Below are 20,490 nucleotides of genomic sequence, written 5' to 3'. Positions count from 1 at the left end.
AAGGACAAACATTTCCTTTCATGGGGGAAAAAAAAGTGTTTCTGATCCCACAGTCATCATGCAACTGAAAAATCCTACACCACTCTTTGTAACAGCTTCAGCTCCCTGTGCCATGCTCCACCAAAACAAGTGATAAAACCAAAGCACGTGCTCAGAACTTCAGAAGGTGTTTGTAAAACAGAGGACTTGTCACAAAGCACCTTATTCCCCTCATACTGTTATTTAAGAGAAAATCTTCTCCAAGTTTGAAAGGCCAGAAAGCCAAGCTGCTGTGATTTTTCTTTTCCAATCACAAGGGTGATCTATTTATTTACTTTTTCCAACAGTTAACTGAAACTGTAACTAATTTGAAGAAGGAGATTACACTGATCATACAAAGAATATCTAGATGTTTTTCCACAGTTAATCTCTCTGCATAACATTTTGGAAGTTACCATCTTGAATTCTTCAAAATACTGAGCCACTCTACCCGGCAGTACTTTGTAAGATGACTCCCTAAATGCATTTGAACAAACTGAGTCTGGAAATGTAATTCTATAGTGGTAGCACCTGAAAACTAGCTCCAATGGGTGGCTATTTCACAGTGTTCTTAGCAAGCTGAAAATTCAAAAATGCTATTAGGTGTTCTTATAGTACCTTACAGTAAAATGTAGCTTGTTACACAGATTTTTGTTTTTTGGTACTGCAACACTGGCAAGATATTCAGGTTGAAAGACAGTGTACCAACAGTTAGATTTGAATAAAACCCCATTCATCAGTAAACAACAGCTACTACACTTAGGAGCTCAATCTCACACACCACGTGGCCCACAAAGGTTTTTGCTCAGTGCCTCCACAGCCCAACACTGAGGGAAATGCATGATCAGTCAGCACACTAGGATATCTTAAGCATTCAAGAAAACAGATTTCAAAACTAAGGAATGGCATCATACAGTGCCTCTTGCCTAAGAAGGAGGTTACTGCAGAACATGCAAAAAGGCAGCAGATGTTGGAGGATGACCTGAAGCATCAGTAAAGTACCATGGACTTGTGTAAAGTCTGCATGCAACATCTATATAGTGAGACCCTGCTACGTATGGAGACAGTAAAAGGAACTGGATAAGGGCAGGGCAAGATAATGAGTCTGGTGCCCCCTCATTAGCTGTTGAAATAACTCCAATCTCTCCAAACCCAACCCAAATCTGCTTCTGTACTACCCGTCAACACCCTCAGCATAGGAAAGCAACCTAACCTCCTTTAAATCTTGATAACCTTTAGCCTTCAGTGAACTAGGAAAGCCTTATTACCCACTGTGTGAGAGAATTTTAAAGAATATTATCTGTTCACTTAGTCCATTATGCTTTTTGTATTACAAGACAGGAAAACACACTACTGTCTCACCTTGGTTCTGTTCCATTCATTATTTTACATATTCATCATGGGCCCCTTTACAAAGGTGAGAAGTAGGTAGAGCCAAGCTCAACCTTTCATTTTCTTTTCATTTGATTAGAGCCATCACTCTTCCCCTAAATCTACATAAAATCAATAAGCCCATCATGACAAAAAGACAAGTTAATGTTAATAAGTGCACACCACAGGTCACTAGATAAGTTGACACATCCCTAGGATTTTAATAAAATCCCAAGAGTACCCCTCAGCCCCCAGTGCTACAGCCCTTCCACCCATCCAGTTACTAAGAATTCTGTGTTCTGCACAGTCAATCCACTGGCCTCTGAAACAGAACCTCGGGGAATAAAAGCCGTTTGTGTGGCTCAGATGCTCGAGGCCAAAAACAGCTGTCCAGCAATGACAGGCCTCACTGCAGATTTAAACAGCAACTGTTCTGTTTTCTTCTATACCTGTTTGCAAACATCTACTGAACTGCCCACGGAGATGCATATGTCACAGGTTTAGATGTAATTGCCTACATAAAAGCCAGACTCTGCTGGTTCCACAACAAAAGCACAAATTAAAATAGAAGAGTGTTTATCAAAAGCACACACCAACACAACCAAAGGAAATGAAGATGTAACAGGAGCTGAACAACTTTGACAATGACTTTTTGTCAAATTTTCCTTGAGGCTGTACACTGGAATTACTGAAAGATTTTCAGACATTTTAGTAGCTTAAAACTAGTTCTGTGCAGAACAAATTTATCCATCCATGGTATCCTTAAGTTCCTAGAATACTTCAAATCATAAGCATTACTTAAGGCAACTTAAGACTGTAAAAGCATTCAGTTAGCAACTTTTTTTCTCTAAGAAAATGATAGACACAATAGAAAAAAAAGTTCGTATGATTTAAGTATTACTTTTTAATAATCCTGAAGTTTCAAGTTTGAAATAAGATGTACCTAAGAAGCTTATGCTCATAAGTCCTTCCTGCTTGTCAAGAAATGCATGCTGGCACCCTGCAAGCACAATTCACAGCATATTTATCTGTCCAGTTCTATTGAATGAAAACTAGACCCAGTGCCTGTCTGTTCCTGAGCCCCATCAAAACCTAAACATTTATGCAAGTTTCCAAACACTAGCAACCCACTCTGACCTGTTTCTTTTTTCCCTGGGTGCTACAGAGGTCAAAGGCAAATTCACAATTCATTCTGATCTGTCATTGAAAGCGCTGTACCACACAGAGACAACAGCTATTTCAACCTGTACCCTGACTGAGGGTCTGTAAAAACAGGGAGCCACAGCAGAAAATTCAGGAAAGCTGCACAAAGCAATAGCTGTCTACCCACTTACTATAAAAAAACAGGAAGCAGCACGATGTAGGCTCAGTTTACATGTCATGGCATATGCTAGTTAAGGTTCTGGAAAACTCTTCGCGTATTTATAGTCTGTGTCCAGCAAAAAATAGGTTACTGATTTCCCACCATTGCCCCAGTAACATTTTCCGAGAAATAAATTGTATCATTCTTAATACCATAAGGATACAGCATGGACAACACATATCTCCATGTTCCTACTGTACTGCTTTCAGTGAGCAGCAAACAGGCAATATTTGTAGCATTTTCATTACCAAAGACATTATGAGCAGAAGGCCTTTGGGATGCCACACCATCACCAGCAATATATGCCAGAATACAAGGAAAGTCTTGTGATTTAAGGCTTGCCATTTGATAGCAATTTACAACCCTGTACTACCAGCTAGTGAAAGATGAAAACATTGCACCCGAAGACAATGAAGTACTACAAATAAAGACAACAAATAAAAGGAGAGCTAAGATCTGGGGCTACCACAGAACAGTATGGTCCTGCCACCTGTATATACCCATGTATTTTCCAGCCTGCCTGTGCTGAGCACGTAAGTGTTAGCTGTCACCATGTGTCCTGATTGTTCCTATCTTCTAAATCCTGTTCCTGGATCTGTCACATACCAACAACCTGCCAAACACAGAATACTTGAGAGAAAGGAGAAGCACTGCAACTCTCCCAGCTTGTCCCACATTTCAGACACTTCATACTCTCACCCTGTGCTCTTGGAGAGTGCGTTCCACTCACTCCTTTTCTGCCAGACAGTACAGCTCAAGGCCAGCACTGCTGTGCCAAGATGCCATCCAGTGTCTCAGAACAGACACAGCCTGAAGCACTTACACAGTGAATCGGCCACTGCTCTGGAGTCAGTAAGCATGGCACTGTGTAAATACTGATACTAACAACTTTTCAATAGCAGTTACTTCATTTTTTGCCTCATGTTAGAGAATCAGGTAAAGGACCTCACTAAGGATTCAACAGCTGAAACAGCAAGCAGGCATGTCCATAAGAAAGTGACTGAGTAAAAAAGTCTGAATGATCTGCAAACTTCAAATTAAGGAAAAGTGCCTCTGTCCACAAACATCAACAACAGATACAGCAGCTGTGCAGCACCTTGTTTTCAGATTCTGATGGAAAGGAAACAGACCAAAAGGTGCAGCACTGTAAGGAAACAGTTACAGGCCAATAAAATTAATTCAATTTAGACAACGGCTGGACTAAGTGACCGTACACCCACAAAAGCAAGCATCTTAGTTTAGAACAATGCATATAACTAAAAAGAAATATAACTCAATATAAAAGTCTACATTATACTGCTTGAATTTCCATCTTCCTCTTTGGAATAGCTGATGTTTGTCCAAAGCTTACTCACACATCCACTGCTGAAGTGTCACTGGGCACGTGGAAGTACCACTGCATCAAGAGTCTGTTTCCAACGACTAGGTGCCAGTGCATTTGAGTGCTCCACAAAGCATCAAGCTAACATTACTTGACCAACATGATATTCTGCTCCATAGAAGATATGCTACAATATCTGACATTTGAATTGTAATAAAATACAAATCACAGAATGGTTTGGGTTGGAAGGGACCTTAAAGATCATATGGCTGCAAGTGTCCTGCCATGGGCAGGGAACATTCCACTAGACCAGGTTACTCAGCCCTATCTAGCCTGGTCTTGAACCCCTACAGGGACAGGGAGCAGACAACCTCTCTGGGCAATCTGTTTCACTGTCTCAGCACACTCAGAGCAAAGTATTTCTTCCTGATATCCAATCTAAACCTATGCTCCCCCTTCAGCTGAAGGCTATTGCCCCCCATCCTGTCACTACAACCCTCTGGGACAAATCCCTCTCCAGCTCCCTTGTAAGCCTCCTTAGGTACTAGAAGGTGCTCCAGGGTGTCCCTGGAGCCTTCTCTTCTCCAGACTGAAAAACCCCAACTCTCTCAGCCTTCCTTCATAAGAGAGGTGCTCCAGCTCTCTGACCATCTTCATAGCCCTCTTTGCTCCATTAGATCTGTGCCTATGGGGATGCAGAGACAGACACAGTACTCCACATGGTGTTCTATGAGGGCACAGGAGGGGGGAAATCATCTCCCCTGATCTGCTGACCACACTGCTTTTGATGTGGCCCAAAACACAGCTGGCTTTCTGACCTGCAGGTGGATATTTGAGTCATATTGAGCTTTTCACCCTCAAACACCCTCAAGTTTTTCTCCTCTGAACTCATCTCAATCCATTCTCCACCCAGCCTGTACCTGTGCTTGGGATTGCCCCATGGACCTTGCACTTGGCCTTGTTGAACCTGTTGTTTGCTGAGCCTATGGCTCAACTTTTTTCCCAAGAAAGTAACATTTCACACCCTGCTAGTCTCAAAAACACTCAATTTCTAAGTAGGGGTGGAGAGGGGCAGAATCCCACAAATGTTGCTCATGTTGTGACAAATATGAGAAAGCCCTCAACACCAGGAACTACATATCAAAAGAAAAGTTTCCTACTTGACAACAGTACATATTTCAAGCTCTGCCTCATGTGGTCTGAAGATTTCTTGAACCACGGGGTACTTCTGCTACTTATACAACTATAGCAGGGTATCAGTGAAAGTATAAGTCTGTTCAGGGTACTGAGAGCAAGAGCTTCAGGGAGTAACTCACTGGGCCTATTCTAAGCACTTCTGAAAAGAGAAATCCTTAATGAATAGAAAATAGAAAGAAAATACAGAAATTTCAGAATTATCACTGAACTACTTTACATTCAAGCATAATAAAACCTTAAGTAAATTCAAGAGAGATAGTCTTCTACTTACAAAGAAAAGCCACAAGGTACAATATAATCAAAAAGAATCATGATTGTGTTCACAGTAAAAGATAAAGGCTGAAAAAGATATAACAAATATTTTAAATCAAATGCTTAATAAAATGGCACAAAAATGCATAGTACAGGAGCCTCTGTGCACTCAAGTTTAACTAGTAGAAGGTGGAGCAAGACAATGACTATCCCACAGAATAGATATACACCTAAAATAATTCACTATATCAATGCCAACAAACTACCTGAAGGATGCAAAGCTGATTTTAACATACCATATTTAAAATCTCTTGGCTAGTTCCTAGTGATAAAAAAAAAAAAACAAAACAAACAAAAAAACACAACAACAACAACAACAAAAAAAAAACTAAAAAAAAAAAAAACCAAAACAAAACAAACAAAAAAAAAAACAAACAGAAAAACACCCTTCCACTGCAAACACAAATGCCCTTCCCAAACAATACAGCACTATCATCACTACTATTTAGTAATAGCTACAGTGCTCCTTGAACACTGCTAGTTGCTGAACTGGCCAGACATCTGAGCTTAGAGATAAAGCTCAGATGTTTGGCCAGTTAACACTCTGAAACTAACTCCAAGAGCAAGAGCACAAGCAAGTGAAAAATAACTTATCTGACAGCCCATGTATCAATTGGTAACTTGAGAAAGATATAACAGCCCATGTGCTGAAGACACTCTGAACTCCAAGAACGCTAAAAAAGTATCATTACTGCCTTTAGATCAGCTGCAATAATCACCTGTATACTTACACACTGAAATTCTTCCCATACATAACCTTTTAGCTCATTTTCTAACATGGTTTTCTGTTCTAAGGGTGAATCCAGAGTAAGTTCTCTGAATACAGTAAACAAATTGCCATTTGCTAAGCAACAAAATGAGAGAAAATGTAACATTTTTCATAAAGTATAATATATGTATAATATATAAATATACCTGTTTGCATAAAGTGAAAAGCTCAGAAAACAAAAGACCTTATTACCAAGTTACTTCCAGAAAAAACTGGCAACTCTAAGGAAGGGCAAAAAACTGAAGCTAACACTGTTCTAGGGCAGATGGTCATTAATAAAGAATGAGTCACGACTCCACAATTCAACGGCATTAACTTTTCCTGAACCGAGTTAACCATCCATATAGAGAAAAACACTGATAAGAACCTCATGAGAGTTCCAGAAAGAAAAAAAAAAAAAAAAAAAAAAAAAAAAGACAGGACAAAAGTTCAAATAAAGTAGTACATGAGGTAACCAAATCTGTAATTTATATCCCATTAACGTATAGAACAGAAACCAGAGACTACATGAAATAGCTGCATTCTGAATCTACTGACAGTAATAATGTCTGGGAAATAAAATTTAAAAGAAAAACAAACAAAAAAAAAACCCAAATAAGGCCCATCCACCCCCAAAAACACCCGCAATAAAGAAGAGAAAGGCAAACAAGGCAAAAATGTAATAGAAACCACAATCTTATCTGGTTTGCAAAAACAAGATTTTGTGAAGGCTGAAACAGTGCAGGTTATCCCAGATGCGTAATATACTGCCACATGTTTTCCATGAGAACCCCTTTGTGTAATATTCTGCAGAAAAGAGCACAAACTTTAAAATATATTACTTCCACGCCATAAGATCTGCCATGTGAGACTAAAGCACCCCACAAACTAATGCCTACTGCTCTTTTGGAAAGCTACCACCTGAAACACCCCATTGCAACACTGCACAGCCAGAAGGAACACTGCAGTTAACGTAGGACATCCACACCTTGTAAAGACACTGAAGTGCAAAAGACCTGAAGTGAGAATGCTGGGTCTGTACCAACCTACACTGCATTTATTCCACCTGGAGTGAAATTTCATTACTTTGTGAGCCCTTCCAAAATCCTGCTGCCACTCAAAGGAACAGTTTGTGGTCCAGTGTTCTCCTAACTGAAAACTAATCCAGACAAAAGAAAGCAGAGTTGTATGTATTATTTCAGCTTGCTGGATCTAATCAGTGACAGTCCAAATGAGTACAGTATCCAAGAAAGCAATACTGCAACACACAGGTGGGGGAATACAGAGAAGGATGGAACTGCTCCTGAGAGTAGTGAAACGTTAAACCAGCCCAGCCGCTTCAAAAAGTTTGAGAAAACACAACTGTCTTTTTTTTTTCCTCTGTATTAAAAGAGACATGGCAAAGAATGTTACTGAATGACAATATTCGTTAACAAATTGCATTAATATTGCAGACGTGGCATAACTGAAACAGTTTTGTAACATCTTAGAGATTTAATCTCAAGCAAACAGGCTTCTCTGAAAGGAACAATGAATACAGAGCAAATTTACAAACAACTAATCTACAATCTCATATAAACCATCATAACGCCGCTGCTTTCACGAGAAACATCCTGAAGATCTTGATAAAAGCCTAAGTGGAAAACAAAAAACAACCTGAAAATTTAAAATAATAAATATTAAAGTATTTATCTAAAAATTAAAATATTTCCCTTCATCCAATAAACTATGCTAGAAACAGCTAGGAGGACAGTATGGCTATCTTTATATTTACACACCTAACAGCAGTAAAGCACATAAAGATAAAATTGCAAAAACCCGAGCTGCACAAATCGCCTGCTCCAACAATTCGGGTTGAAAAGGATATGGTAAGGGGGCACAAAGCAAGATCTTGACATAATTCTCGTGCTATAGCTAAGGGCACTCCTCAGCACCCTCGGAGAAGCGCAGACGTGGCTAATTGCGTGTGTTCTCTTGCGCCGAGATCAGCAGGAGCTGAAACTATCATCTTCTGCCCTGTGCTGGAATAGTGAAACCGCAGACTATCACACGCTCGCCGTGGCTACCACATACAATCGGACACGACACTGAGATTTTAAATACTAAAAAAAGGATCCACGTGCTCGAGAACATCGCATTGCAAAGCAACGCTTTCTGAAGACAGTCACGAAATAAAACTATTTCTAAAAAAACCAATACGGACACAACTCGTGTCTGTTGGCGGGGGCGGAGGGAAGCAGTGGGTGTTGCCTGTACCTCCCCCTCCTGCGAGCTCAGTCTCTGTCAAGCAATAATGTTTCGTTCGGGAACGCTCGGCAAGAATCCGCGGCGTACAAAAATGTTTAAATTACCGAACTATAGGACTGGCAAGGCTTTGTACCCACGCCGAGGGCAGGCTCCCGCACGCCACCACCGCGCAGGCCGGCGGAAAGGCCACTACCGTCCATGAGCACCTCCGGCACATTCAGCCACGTAGACGGGACAAGCCGCGCTCCTCGGCCTCGGGCTGAGAGCCAGCGCGGCGGCGGGGCCGCTCGCCCGCGGCGGAGAGCGGCCTCCTGCCACCCCGGGGCCGGGGCCGGGGCCGAGCTGCCGCGGCGGCGCGGGGCGCTGCCCGGCGGCAGTTGCGGGAAGGGCCCGAGTCCCGCCCGCCGGCCGCGACCGCCCCCGGCGCAGAGCGCAGAGGGTCCGCGGCCGCTGCCGGCGCCCGGCCCGCCCGAGGCAGGACGGCCCCTGCCCGGAGGGGCGGTCCCGCGAGGAGACACCCGCCCGGCCACTCAGCGGCCCGACCCACCCTCCCCGCGACTCCCACCGGCCGGGGCGATCCAGCACCGGACACGGCGCGTCCCGCGACGGGAGAGGCGAGAAAGGCGGGAGAGGCCGGCCCCGCCGCCGCCGCCGCCCGCCCCCGTTACCTTGCCGCTCGGCGGCGCCGCCATGTTGCCCACGAGTGTTTATGGTGACGTCGCACTCCTCACGTGCTTCCCCGCCGCGCCACAACAACGGCGTCACCGCCGCGGGCGGCGCACGCGCACTGCGCGGGGCGGGCGGGGGCCCGGGCCGGGCAGCGGCTGCGGCCTGGTTGTGCCGGGGGGCTTGGCCACTGTTGGCCGGAGCGGCGGTGACCGCCCCACGGCAGCGTGCCAGTACGGCGGCGAGGAGATCGCTCTTCTTATTCTTATTTTTTTTTCTCACCCTTTAAGCTTTTTCAGAGCTCCCTGAGATTGCAATTATAATTTGAGCAATGTTCTGTAGTTGATATAAAACGCACATCATACTCCTGTCGTAGAAGCATAGAATAGTTTGCGTTGGAAGGGACCTTAAAAATCATCTAATTCCAAGCCCCCAGCCACGGCCAGGGACATCTTCCACTGGACCGGGTTGCTCAAAGCGCCATCCAACCTGGCCTTGGACACTGCCAGGGATGGACATCCAGCACTCGTCTTTGCAACCCGCCCCAGTGCCTCACTGCCCACACAGGAAAGAATTTCTCTCCAGTACCTGTTCTAAACCTGTCCTCTGCTTGTTAGAAGCCGTTCCCCCTTGTCTTACCATTCCATGCCCTTCTAAAAAGTCTCTCTCCACCTCTCTTGCAGACCCTCTTTAGGTACTGGAAGGCGCTATAAGATCTCTGTATCACAGTACCCACAGGCACTACTAAGCTGCCCCAATACTCATATACCAGATCTTTAATGTTAGTGAAAAATACACCACTTTCAACACATAATGCATTCAACACATCAAGGGACAAAGGTAAATCTTCATTACAATCTCATCCATGTTAGTACATATTCAGCATTCAGATGTGTATAGATTTATAAAGTCTGAAAGAATTCTGCAAAAGTCAATGGATTTTGATTGGTCTTCTTTATCTGGAAAAGTATATCATGTGGGGTATTTTAAAAAATTGGCTTTCGCCCAATGTCTGAAACATAATAAAGATGGTTTTTAAGTCATTGGTTATATCCCAACAATACCATAAAATATTTTGAGCAAACAGTATATCACCAAATACTGTTTATTTAAAACGAACAAGAGATGCTTGCAGGGAAGTGATTTGCTTCACTGAAGCAGCAAAGGTAATTTGTTGGGTTTTAGAATGGGTTGCTTGGGGGTTTTTATTTCTGTCATAAAGTGGCATTATAATTCCCTTCTGACTTTTCAAATTAAAAAGCCATTTAGTTAGATTAATACCCATACCATGCTTACCATGGAAAACCAGATTTGCAATTTTCAAGACAAATACTGATCTGCTTCAAAGTTGGAAAAGCCTGTTGTGACTCTCTGTATATAAACATGCATAAAGATGAGAAAATTAAATAAAAACACAGTCAGACCCCAAGTTCTTGTAGCAATATCTAGGTCTGGAAATCTGTATTAGTGTTGCAAAAAATGGACACCTTGACTTAGGTGGTTCTTTTATTTAAATTTAATAAGAACACAACATAGTGTCATGGTGGATACAAGGGACACATTAAAAATGCATCACCATAAATTAATTGCTTTGAGGGGTGCTATTGTTTTAGCCATCTTTCACATCCACATAGGTTTCATCTCATTTGGTCTCCCATGTGTTCATTTTCATCTTTTCCTTTAGCTATCCTTTTCCTTTGTTTCTTACTCCTTGCAATATAACCATACATTAGTTTCACACCCATCTGTAATCCTGTTCCCTCTGCACTTCCTTTTCATCTCTAACCTCCCTGAAATTTGCAATGAACACTGGGGACTTTGATTAGTTCCATTGCATCCCCTCATTCTGGCCCTTCAACAAAACTGCTTTGTCAAGATTTCTTTCCTAGGAGAAGCTCAAAATTGAGTCACATCTCAACTTTGTTAGCCAAGCCACAATCTACAATGGACCCCTTGAGGTTTGCTCTCTATTCTAGCATAATTGCCAACTTCTAGTTCTCCTGCCTCTTGGACTTGATCATTAGCATATTGAATCAAAGCCTCTGTTTCTTTGTAGGAAATTGTGTCAAAAAATACACATTTATCTCATGAGTCATTGCTATATTTCTGCTATAGCCATTAATTCTGATCCAAATTAAAATCTCTTTTTATCACTGCAGGCAGCTAACAGACAAAATGGTTTTACTTTCCTCCAGATTCTCTTGGCACTCATCTCTCTCTCTTCAATATCAATATCAATAGCCATATGTCTCCAGGGCCGACAGCTTGGTTGATGCCTTAGTCTTAGAGAATTCTCTGGACTCTGTCATTCATGTTTTACCTTACTCCCTTGCTGACATTTTCTAGTACAACAGCACTAAATCATAGCTTTCCCCATCTATCCATAAAGCTAAATATTTTTTCTTGTAACATTCTGTTTGCTGACAGTAACCAATTCCATTTTGATATGTCCAGACTTCTGTGGAATGTTTTTGTCATTCATCCAGCCCATATTATTTTAAGCCTCTCATCTAACTCCTCCTGTTCATCTACCCACTCTCACCCTTCTACACGGCCCAAGATAAAATGCCATTACTCATTTTGAGGACAGTTACTGCCCACTCTCACTTCCAAAGGTCCTGCCTCTATCAAGTCAGCTCAGTGCTAGACTTTGCCTAGTATTTGTAAAGTTTGCACACAAGTTGTGTGAAAGGCTTTTTCCTCAAGCTGACCTTCGTGGAGCTGTCAACTAAGTAAAAAATTGAAAGATCAAGCATCCCATTTGTGCTGCTCTCAGTGTGCCAGTCACCATTTACCTTGGTGTCAAGAAGGTTGGTATATTTCAGAGAACTCTCAGTCCCACAGACCAGTTCACTCTATGAGATATATATGACCATCTTCTAGCCACTTAATCTTCTAGACATCCATCTTGAGCCTTCTCCCTTGTTCTTTAGCAAATTATCATTGCATGATAGTGTGTGTATTGTTACAGAGGATGAGGGGCAAAATTACTCTTTGTTATCAGGTTGCTCTTTCAAAGGACTGCTGAAAGGTTAAAGTTGGCAGGAATCTTTAGAGATCATCTAATCCAACCCTCCTGCCCAGAGCAGATCACAAATGATTGCTCAGGGCTTTATAAAGTTTGAGGTTTGAGACTCTTCAAGAATAACCACAACCTCCTCAGTTAAGCTGTTTCATCAGTATTTGGTTGCTTTTCGAATGCCAAGGGTTTTTCTTATGCTTAAATGGAATTTGTTGTTTTCCAGTTTGGGTCCATTTTGTCATGTTCCTTCATTGAACACCACTAAAGAGACCAGCTCTGCCTTCTTTACTCTCTCTCATGATCTATTTTGAGACATTGAAAGATCCTCTGAGCCGTCTTGAGACTGAACAGTCTCACATCTGTCAGCATCTCTTTGTATGACAGATGGTCCAGTCTCCCAATTGCCTTTGATTGCCCTTCACAGGTCTCACTCCAGGATGCCAGTGTATCTATTTTACCAGCGAATCCAGCATTAGACACAGCACTGCAGGACTCTCTCACCAGAGCTGAGGAAGTATCATCACCCCTCAGCCTGCTGGCAGTGCTCTTCCTGAGGGAGCCCAGGATGGCTTTATTTTCTGGCTCATGACTGACTTGTGCACTGTTTTTGACACTCAGATACCTTTGTGCAAAGCTGCCTCCCAGCCTATATGATTGGTGCATTACACCATTGCACTTTACAAACCTGAATGATACACAACAGCAAGTTCCATAGGCTGACACAGTGCTAGCAGGTCCCTCTCCCTTCTCCATAAGGCCCTGAAGAAAACAATGGGACAGTCTGTAGCTCTATGCTAAAGGCCAACCTTTCTCACACTACACAGATGGGTATCTAAGGAGGAGAGTATCGTTAGCCTGGGGGCTCACTCTTTGTCGGATTTTAATTAACCATCTGCTTTAATACTTCTGTCACATAAAAGGTAGTCACAGCACACCAGCCTGCACCGAGTGTGCAGCCAGAGTGTTCCTGGCTTTCCCATGGCTTCTGTTGCTGTCACAGCTGCAAGCATAGCTCCTACTGCTGTGCCAAAAGCTGCAGCAGCTGCTATTGTGTTTCACACAGCTATTTCAGCAGAGTTCCAAGATACTTTCCTGTATTCAGAAGTGTCAGCTGCCCACATGCTCAACCACATGAAAACCTGGCCCAGACGAGACAAGGGCAGATTCTGTCAAGTCCTTCCATCACAGGCTTAATTTGTACAAACAACCCCACAGCTGAGGAACAAAGAAAAACAGTGCCAAAAATATCTTTCCCTTTGATCTTTATTTCTCCTCATAGGAAATGGATGTATTCCAAGCCTTGCATGGATAGATGCAACCCACAATTTTTCCAGGCTATTCCAGTTTGTCACAGACCACAGTGAGATAGTAAATGGGGTGCTGTCCTGGACTCTGGGTGCAGCAAGACACCCAGGAGATAACTGCAGACTAGGCTTTTCAAGTTCCCTGTATTTTAAGAGGTACCAGCCCTCAGCATAAATTGTATTGTAGACAATAAAGGAAATATCCAAGGATTTAGCTGTGAAATGCTCTTATTTTCCCCATGCAAGAGGAAAAGATTTTTAAAAAATCCTCCCGTCCTATTCCACAATTAGGAGAGTAGGAGGGAGATCAGGCTCTGGCTACATCCATACATGTCAACCAAGAAAGCCCAAGGTACAGTCAGCATTTGCATTTTACCACTAGTTTGCTCTTTTATGTAATTATGGACCATACCATTTAATACGTAGAGATAGGGTTGGGAACAGCACAGCCACTGCAAGCAGGCAGCATGTAAACACGATTTAAAGGGCAGGAGAGAACTAGAACACCTGGATTAAAACTGCATTGTGCCATCTGCTCTCAAGGCCAGAGCTCCTTATGCACTCCGGCCTAATTTATTTGCTAGTAAAAATGTAGCCTCTGGGACCGGTTAGGATCTTCTCTACTTACCAGTTGTTTCTACCTCAAAGCAGAAACTGAGAGATGAAGATATGATAGCCTTCCTAACCTATTTCTCAAAGAAAACATAAAAAATGCACTAACCTGCACACGTAGAGCATGCAGATAGAGTACTGTTCCATGCTTAGCTGCCTTCTGCCACAGGGTTAGACAAAAATGGAGACAAACAAAAGTATACATTGACCAAAATGAAAAAGAAGGAAATGCCAGACCCCAACAGCATTTATTTGCCTTTAGAGTGTGAAGGCGTGGAGATGCAACAAGACATGAAGGCATGTATGCTGGATGATGATATTTCTTGAAGCATTTGTACTGTCACATTTTGTGTATCCTTAAGCACAGCACTGAGTTCATGTTTGTGAACTTGAATTTTTTTATCAGTGTATCAACCAATTCCAGAATATGAATCAACCCAAAACATACAGGAGGTGTTACATAAGAAAATATTATAGTTGGTGTAACTGACCATCACTTTACAATAGCTTTTTTCTCTCAGTTGGGCATAAAATTGTGGGAGTTTTAAATATGAAAGAAGCAGAGCAAATACTAACATGAATGCTCTGCATTTGTCATGCAAGGAGAAATTCATGATTGCATCAGCCTCCATGGACAGTAGCTGGAAGCTATCCGAGTGTGATGACTAAACAGAAACTGATCTGTTGTTTGCCGATTGGCACAGTCTTGCCAGAGCTAGGAATGCAGCAGGGAAGAAAGAATTGTAACCCTAGCACTTCTACATATACATCATAATAGCAACAAACAACATTTCCTGGAAAGAGCAGAAAACTAACAAAACAATTGTTTCAGGGTAAGGGCAGTCAATGTTTACTTCCTGATCCTCATTCGCCACCATAATCAACTTCAGAGATCACTCCATTTCCCATACAGGTTGAATCCCTATGTCTCTGAAAAGGAATAGGTGTACGTAGTGCTAAGCACTGCAGTATTCAAATACTGAAAGGATTCCTTGCAGGCAATTGATTGGAGTAATTTTAAGCCTCAATCCAACTTCAGGATGGGCACATCTTACAGCTGAGGATTGTTTTGCAATTACTCTATGTCACAAAACAGTGGGAGAGTAGATGGACTTCAGAGGTGTATCAGATACTCTGCTGCCTCTTGCTGTTTGAAATACTCACCCTAGGACTCTGATCACAGGGTGTTAACTACAAGCAGTACACTTGCTCTTCACCACTAAATATAACCCCTTTAGTGAAATGCTGACAAGATTTTGGAACAACTAAATTTGTGAAGGAACTAGATTTACTCTAAAACGCTCCAGATTTTAGTTTCTTGAACAACAACAACAAAAACACCTCTCTAACTAGAAAAGAGACCTTTTTTAAGAGAGGTTGTGGAGTCTCCCTTACTAAAGATCTGCCTGGACAAATAATTCCATGTAATGGGCTCCAGGACAACCCTGCAGGGAGGCTCGACCAGATGACCCACTGTGATCCCTTCCAACCTGATGATTTCAGTGATTCTGACAAGATAGTAGGATATAGCTGCTGACTTTTTAGAACTGCAAGTGAATGGGCTAAGAAGAGCCAAAGCAGAAACACGCAAATTGCTCTCATCTTGTGTGCTTTTCCTGTTGCTTGCTGTTTTCAGTCACAATGTCCACCCAGTTCAAATCCACAGCATCAGCCGACCAGCAGTTTGCACTAGGGAAGCATGAGCAAGCACTCATGGTAGAGACAAGACAGCAGTAGGTTACAGACACAGTAGTAGTTGGTGGAAAATTCCCACTTTAGCCTTGGTTCCACATTTGACTTTGTATTGCTGCATACAGGCAGCATCCCTGAGGCTACTGTTAAACACAAATGTGGTTCAACAGCAGCTGCTCCTTCCTCTGTTCTGAGATGCCAAAGACCAGTGTTGAGAATCAAAGCTATACTTCACTGGGGATATGCTCACGCTATGGTCCCTGGGGTATATGCTAGCATAATTTACAGCAACCTCAGTGAGCCTGGTTTGACATCTTAAAGCCATCTTTTGACACATCATGCTCAGGTGGGTTCAGAAATATTACATTACATGTGTAACAAAAAAAACCTGTGGTCTCAGTCACTGCCCCCAATTTCCAGTATCTTTCATGGCCCACTTTATTATAGACTATCATCAAGTTTCAAATTCTGTAAATGTAAGAAGTGACAGTGTTTTCTGTTTTGATTTTCAGTACACCTTTTTCCCCCTATTTATCCATTTCCGTGCATTTTTACTTTTAATACTGGGCATCAATAAACCAGCAGTCATGACAAAAGAACCCTTGTTTTTATAGTTGATTGACCATTTGGCATAATTTATCACAGGAATACCTTCCTGTAAATGCACTGGTAAATAAAATATATCCAGATGTATTTAAGAACTTCAGCTGCAGAAATGCACTGGGAAAGTTAACATTAGTGAAGCCTTTGCCAGATATTTTTTAAGATGTTTTTACAAATTTCTTTTACCCACAAATGCCAGATAGAATATTCCTACAACATTTGACAATGTTAACTTACCTGACACAAAAAAATATTGCATCCTTTTCAGCACTGGATTTGCCCTGCTAATGTTTTCTTTCTATTTGAATGAGACTGATAAGCTTAATGAGCTTATCTGATGAGAAAAATCCAGTAAGACAATCATTACAATGCCTGTATGATCAAATAGCACTGACAGCACTTAAAGATTTAGGTATCACATGCTTTTTCTCGTATCTTTTTACTAAAACAAGCCTTATTAGGCAGTTTTAAGTTTCCTGTTCTAAAAAAGAAACTACTTGTTCTCTTCCATTGCAACTCCAAAATTTGTTAACTTAGCAGAATGAAGTGATGGTTAACTTGAAGAAGGGCCTACAATTTAACAGTTTCAACAGTTCAAAAACATGAGTTTGGTTCTGTCACAGGATACCAACTATTTGCATCTGATGAGGAAGTAGTCCTTGTTCTCTCAAATCCTCTCAACTGAGATTTCTTTTAAGTCACTTTCAATAGCCAAGAATCAGGTGCCAGATACAGAGCTAGCAAGGACTCACCATTAAACTTTCAATATTCTCTCTTCACTGTTTTGGAGATGGAATATAGCAAATTGCTAGGGAAGACTGCTGTAAAACTGCTACTCCTTATCCTTCCTTGTCATGCTTTCAAATTAAGCATCTTTTGGGTAACCTACAATAAAGTACTAAAATTGCTTGAGGGGATCAGTGAGACTAGATACACTGAAAAAAATTGTTTGTCAGGATGTAAGAAAAGCTCCTCTCGAGGAAAAAAATCTTATCAAACTGGTAGGAACTGAGTGTTACTGCTATAGTGCCTATTACTGCCTAGAAGAGCTAGAGAAGCAAGGAGAGAAGGTGCACTTCCCTTCTTGCACAGCACCCAGTTTCCTGTAGCAGTAATTTAGCAACAAGGATCAATGCAGCCAAGAAGCAGGAAAAGAAAGAGAAGCCCACTTTTCACAATGACTCTGCAGCTGCATCACATCCCTGTTACTTGCCTGAGTGCACAAAGCAGGGGAAACAGACTGAAAAAATAGTTGTTTTAATCTATCTTTCAACATCCTGGTATTGAATAAACACAATCTAAGATCTGAACTGGCCAGTGGAATATATGAACAAGTATGCTGTTTCTCCCAACAATCAAAGTTTAGTTTATGGCTGTATAACATGATAATTAATTTAAGGCATTGGCCAAGTTAAGCAAACCTAAGTCTTAAAAAATAAGACTTAAGACTGGAGATCAGCTTGAAACAAGTTTTCATTTTAGAAGTAGAGCAATTTATCATTTTAATCATATTACAGTAAAAATTTCTCCATGCCAAACTATTTTCCATTATCTTGGGCAGAATAATACTTTGTCATAATGATGGAATTTTTCGTGGACTCTCGCTTTTCAAGCCATGTCAAGACAAGAAACATTCCATAGACTCCACCACACTCAGAATCATCTCCATCTCATTCTGCTCAATACAGAGGCCAATGACAGCTCCAAAACATGCAGGAGCAAAGAGTATACATTAGTATTTCATAGAAAAAGCCTAAATTTATTAGACAGCTACATCACAGATATGTACAGGCAAATCCTGGTGTTGAGCAGAATCCTCCAAAGAGTAGCAGGAGCAAGTGCCCAGCACTGTTAAGAGCTAGTATGGGGATCTTGTCGAGCTTGCACAGCAAGTAGTGCTAAGGATCTTGGTCATCATCTGCAACTCCTTGACACAACTGTAGTAAAAGTTACCCTCATAGCATGATATACTTCCTGACTTCTCAAGAAAAAAAACCCTAGGATTTGATGTAGAAAGTCAGTGAAATGTAAATAGTAAATAAATTAGCATATTCTAATAAGAAGTTTAAGCAGGTTAGTATTGTGCCTGAAAACCTGCTCAAAGTTAGCTGCATTCTCTTTAATAAAGCAAAAATGGTGTTTCACAGAAATAAGAACAACCCAAGAAGTGATATTAGAAGTTCTGAATAAGGTATTGCCATTGCTGAGGCTCTCTAGCAACTCAAAAGGTTAACTCAGCATCTTACTCAGCAGCCTACCACCAGCACCCTCAGTTTTTTCCGACATTCTTTTTTTTACCTACTTCTTTTCATTCCACTAAAAGCAGAAAAATGGGATGTGGCTGGCTCCAACTCTTATTCCCATTCTCTACTGTTTGTATCGCTTAACTGCTTTCAGCTTATGGAGACTCCAGACCGGCAGTTAAACTTTTTTTTTCTGACAGCATCCAATATTTTTGGAGAACTCCATTTGAGATCTAACCACTTTCCATAACTTCATACTTTTCTGCAAAGCTTTTTTCATCTGGTTTGGAAACTAAAGTATAAATTTAATTACTAAGTTCTTTAAGAACTGTTGGCAGTTTTCAGTGTGGTAGGATGCAAAAATATCTGTCCACAATGTGTGAACACTGAGGAAAAACATGTAATATAATGAAGGTAACACTCAATTACTTGACTGCTTCAACAGACCATCCCATACAGTTCATCTGGATACCCCTATTTTGGAATCATGTGCAAGGTCACTGCTAACCAGATGAAGCCATCTATTCCAGTCTCTGCAGCGAATTACAGTCATCTCCAAATGCTACACATCTGAATTTGCTTGTCCTTGTCTGAATCAGTCTATCCCATCTTTTATAGCTTCTGAAGTAAAGTCTAAGTGCAGTATACAGGGTCCATGAATAACTCCTAACGGAGAGACATACTGCTGCATTAAGGCGGTTGGACTTTGGCTTGTTGGATTTTACTTCCGCAAGGGATAAAGTTTCATAGGTAGCTCATGCATTCATAGTAGCAGCATCAAGACCATGAGCAAGCACTTAAAAGTTTTTTAGAAAGGTACTGTACAAAGTAAGACCATTTTATTTTAGTATGTATGTGAGTAATCTCTGTCAAGATAAACCCTAAGGAAGTGTGCCCAATGTTGATTTACACATGCTATAGCAGGCATCCGGCTACATCTGGCTTTTTGCCCCACAACAGAGGTCTTTTCTAAAGACAGAGAGCCTTGTTCCCTTTCACTTCTCAAAAGAATGAGAAATAGCTTATTTGTTTACAGCCACAGAAGTCAGCAACAAGAAAACAGTTCTTCAGACATACAAGCCAGGCAATCTAGATCAAAAGCAAGATTCAACATTCTTGAAAAGCAAGCCACATACTAGTAACACCAGGTTACTTAAGATCCTGCTCAAATATACGAAAAATCAAGCTATTTCTGCTTTTCTGTGTATCAAGTGCAAAGAACATTCTCAGTACTTTTGACAAAGATGCTTTTTCCTGGAACTGTTGTATTTTGTCTGCTAACAATGAATAGCTGAAGTCTTATGTTAATTAGTCTAAACAATTAACATTTTCAACTCTATCTGGTCTTCAATCAACTTCCCTGACTTCACAAAGCTATACTTTCATCCAGTTATATAATGATACCCTGCAAATACAGGTTTTAAGTGTCATAAATAAAGTCCAATCAAACCACAGCTTAGACAGGAAGGTTTCCAGTGAGTTTTTTTATGTTGTAGCTTAAGTAAGAAAAGTAACTAGAGATTTTTTTTGGAAAAAATACTTCACTAATAGCAACCAGAACCTTTTTAGTATTACAAAATTGTAGACTTTATCCCCGCCTAAGTTTTCAGTAGTAACAGTTTTAATTCTGTAAGAGACTTAAGCACTAGTATCAACATGCCTTTGACAGTTTTGTAATTGCCAGAAGTCACACAGGATGCCCCTACCACACAATACACTAAAAACTCTTTAGCTGCAGGCAGAAAGATACATTCTACACAACTGCTTCAAC

At 41.3% G+C, this 20,490-nt stretch overlaps 1 protein-coding gene across 2 annotated transcripts in view; it reads right to left on the bottom strand.

Moving 5' to 3' along the window:
• The window catches only part of TBC1D15 (TBC1 domain family member 15), a 36,752-nt gene extending 27,421 nt beyond the window's left edge, over positions 1-9,331 (bottom strand). The window contains exon 1 of one of the 2 annotated variants that reach the window (XM_066183257.1): positions 9,246-9,331. In XM_066183257.1, coding sequence (XP_066039354.1) covers positions 9,246-9,269 — 24 coding nt within the window. In that variant the 5' untranslated portion in view covers positions 9,270-9,331. Of the gene's footprint in view, positions 1-8,681; positions 8,884-9,245 lie in introns of those variants that run through there. The other variant, XM_066183256.1, reaches the window with a different exon arrangement.
• Between the last annotated feature and the right edge of the window lie 11,159 nt (positions 9,332-20,490).

This window comes from Chamaea fasciata, unplaced genomic scaffold (genome assembly GCF_029207755.1).
Source record: "Chamaea fasciata isolate MVZ Bird 193981 ecotype frontalis unplaced genomic scaffold, bChaFas1.0.hap1 SCAF_5, whole genome shotgun sequence".
Taxonomy (NCBI): domain Eukaryota; kingdom Metazoa; phylum Chordata; class Aves; order Passeriformes; family Sylviidae; genus Chamaea; species Chamaea fasciata.
The sequence above is the reverse complement of the archived record's forward strand: the minus strand, read 5'-3'. Positions and strand labels throughout refer to the sequence as shown.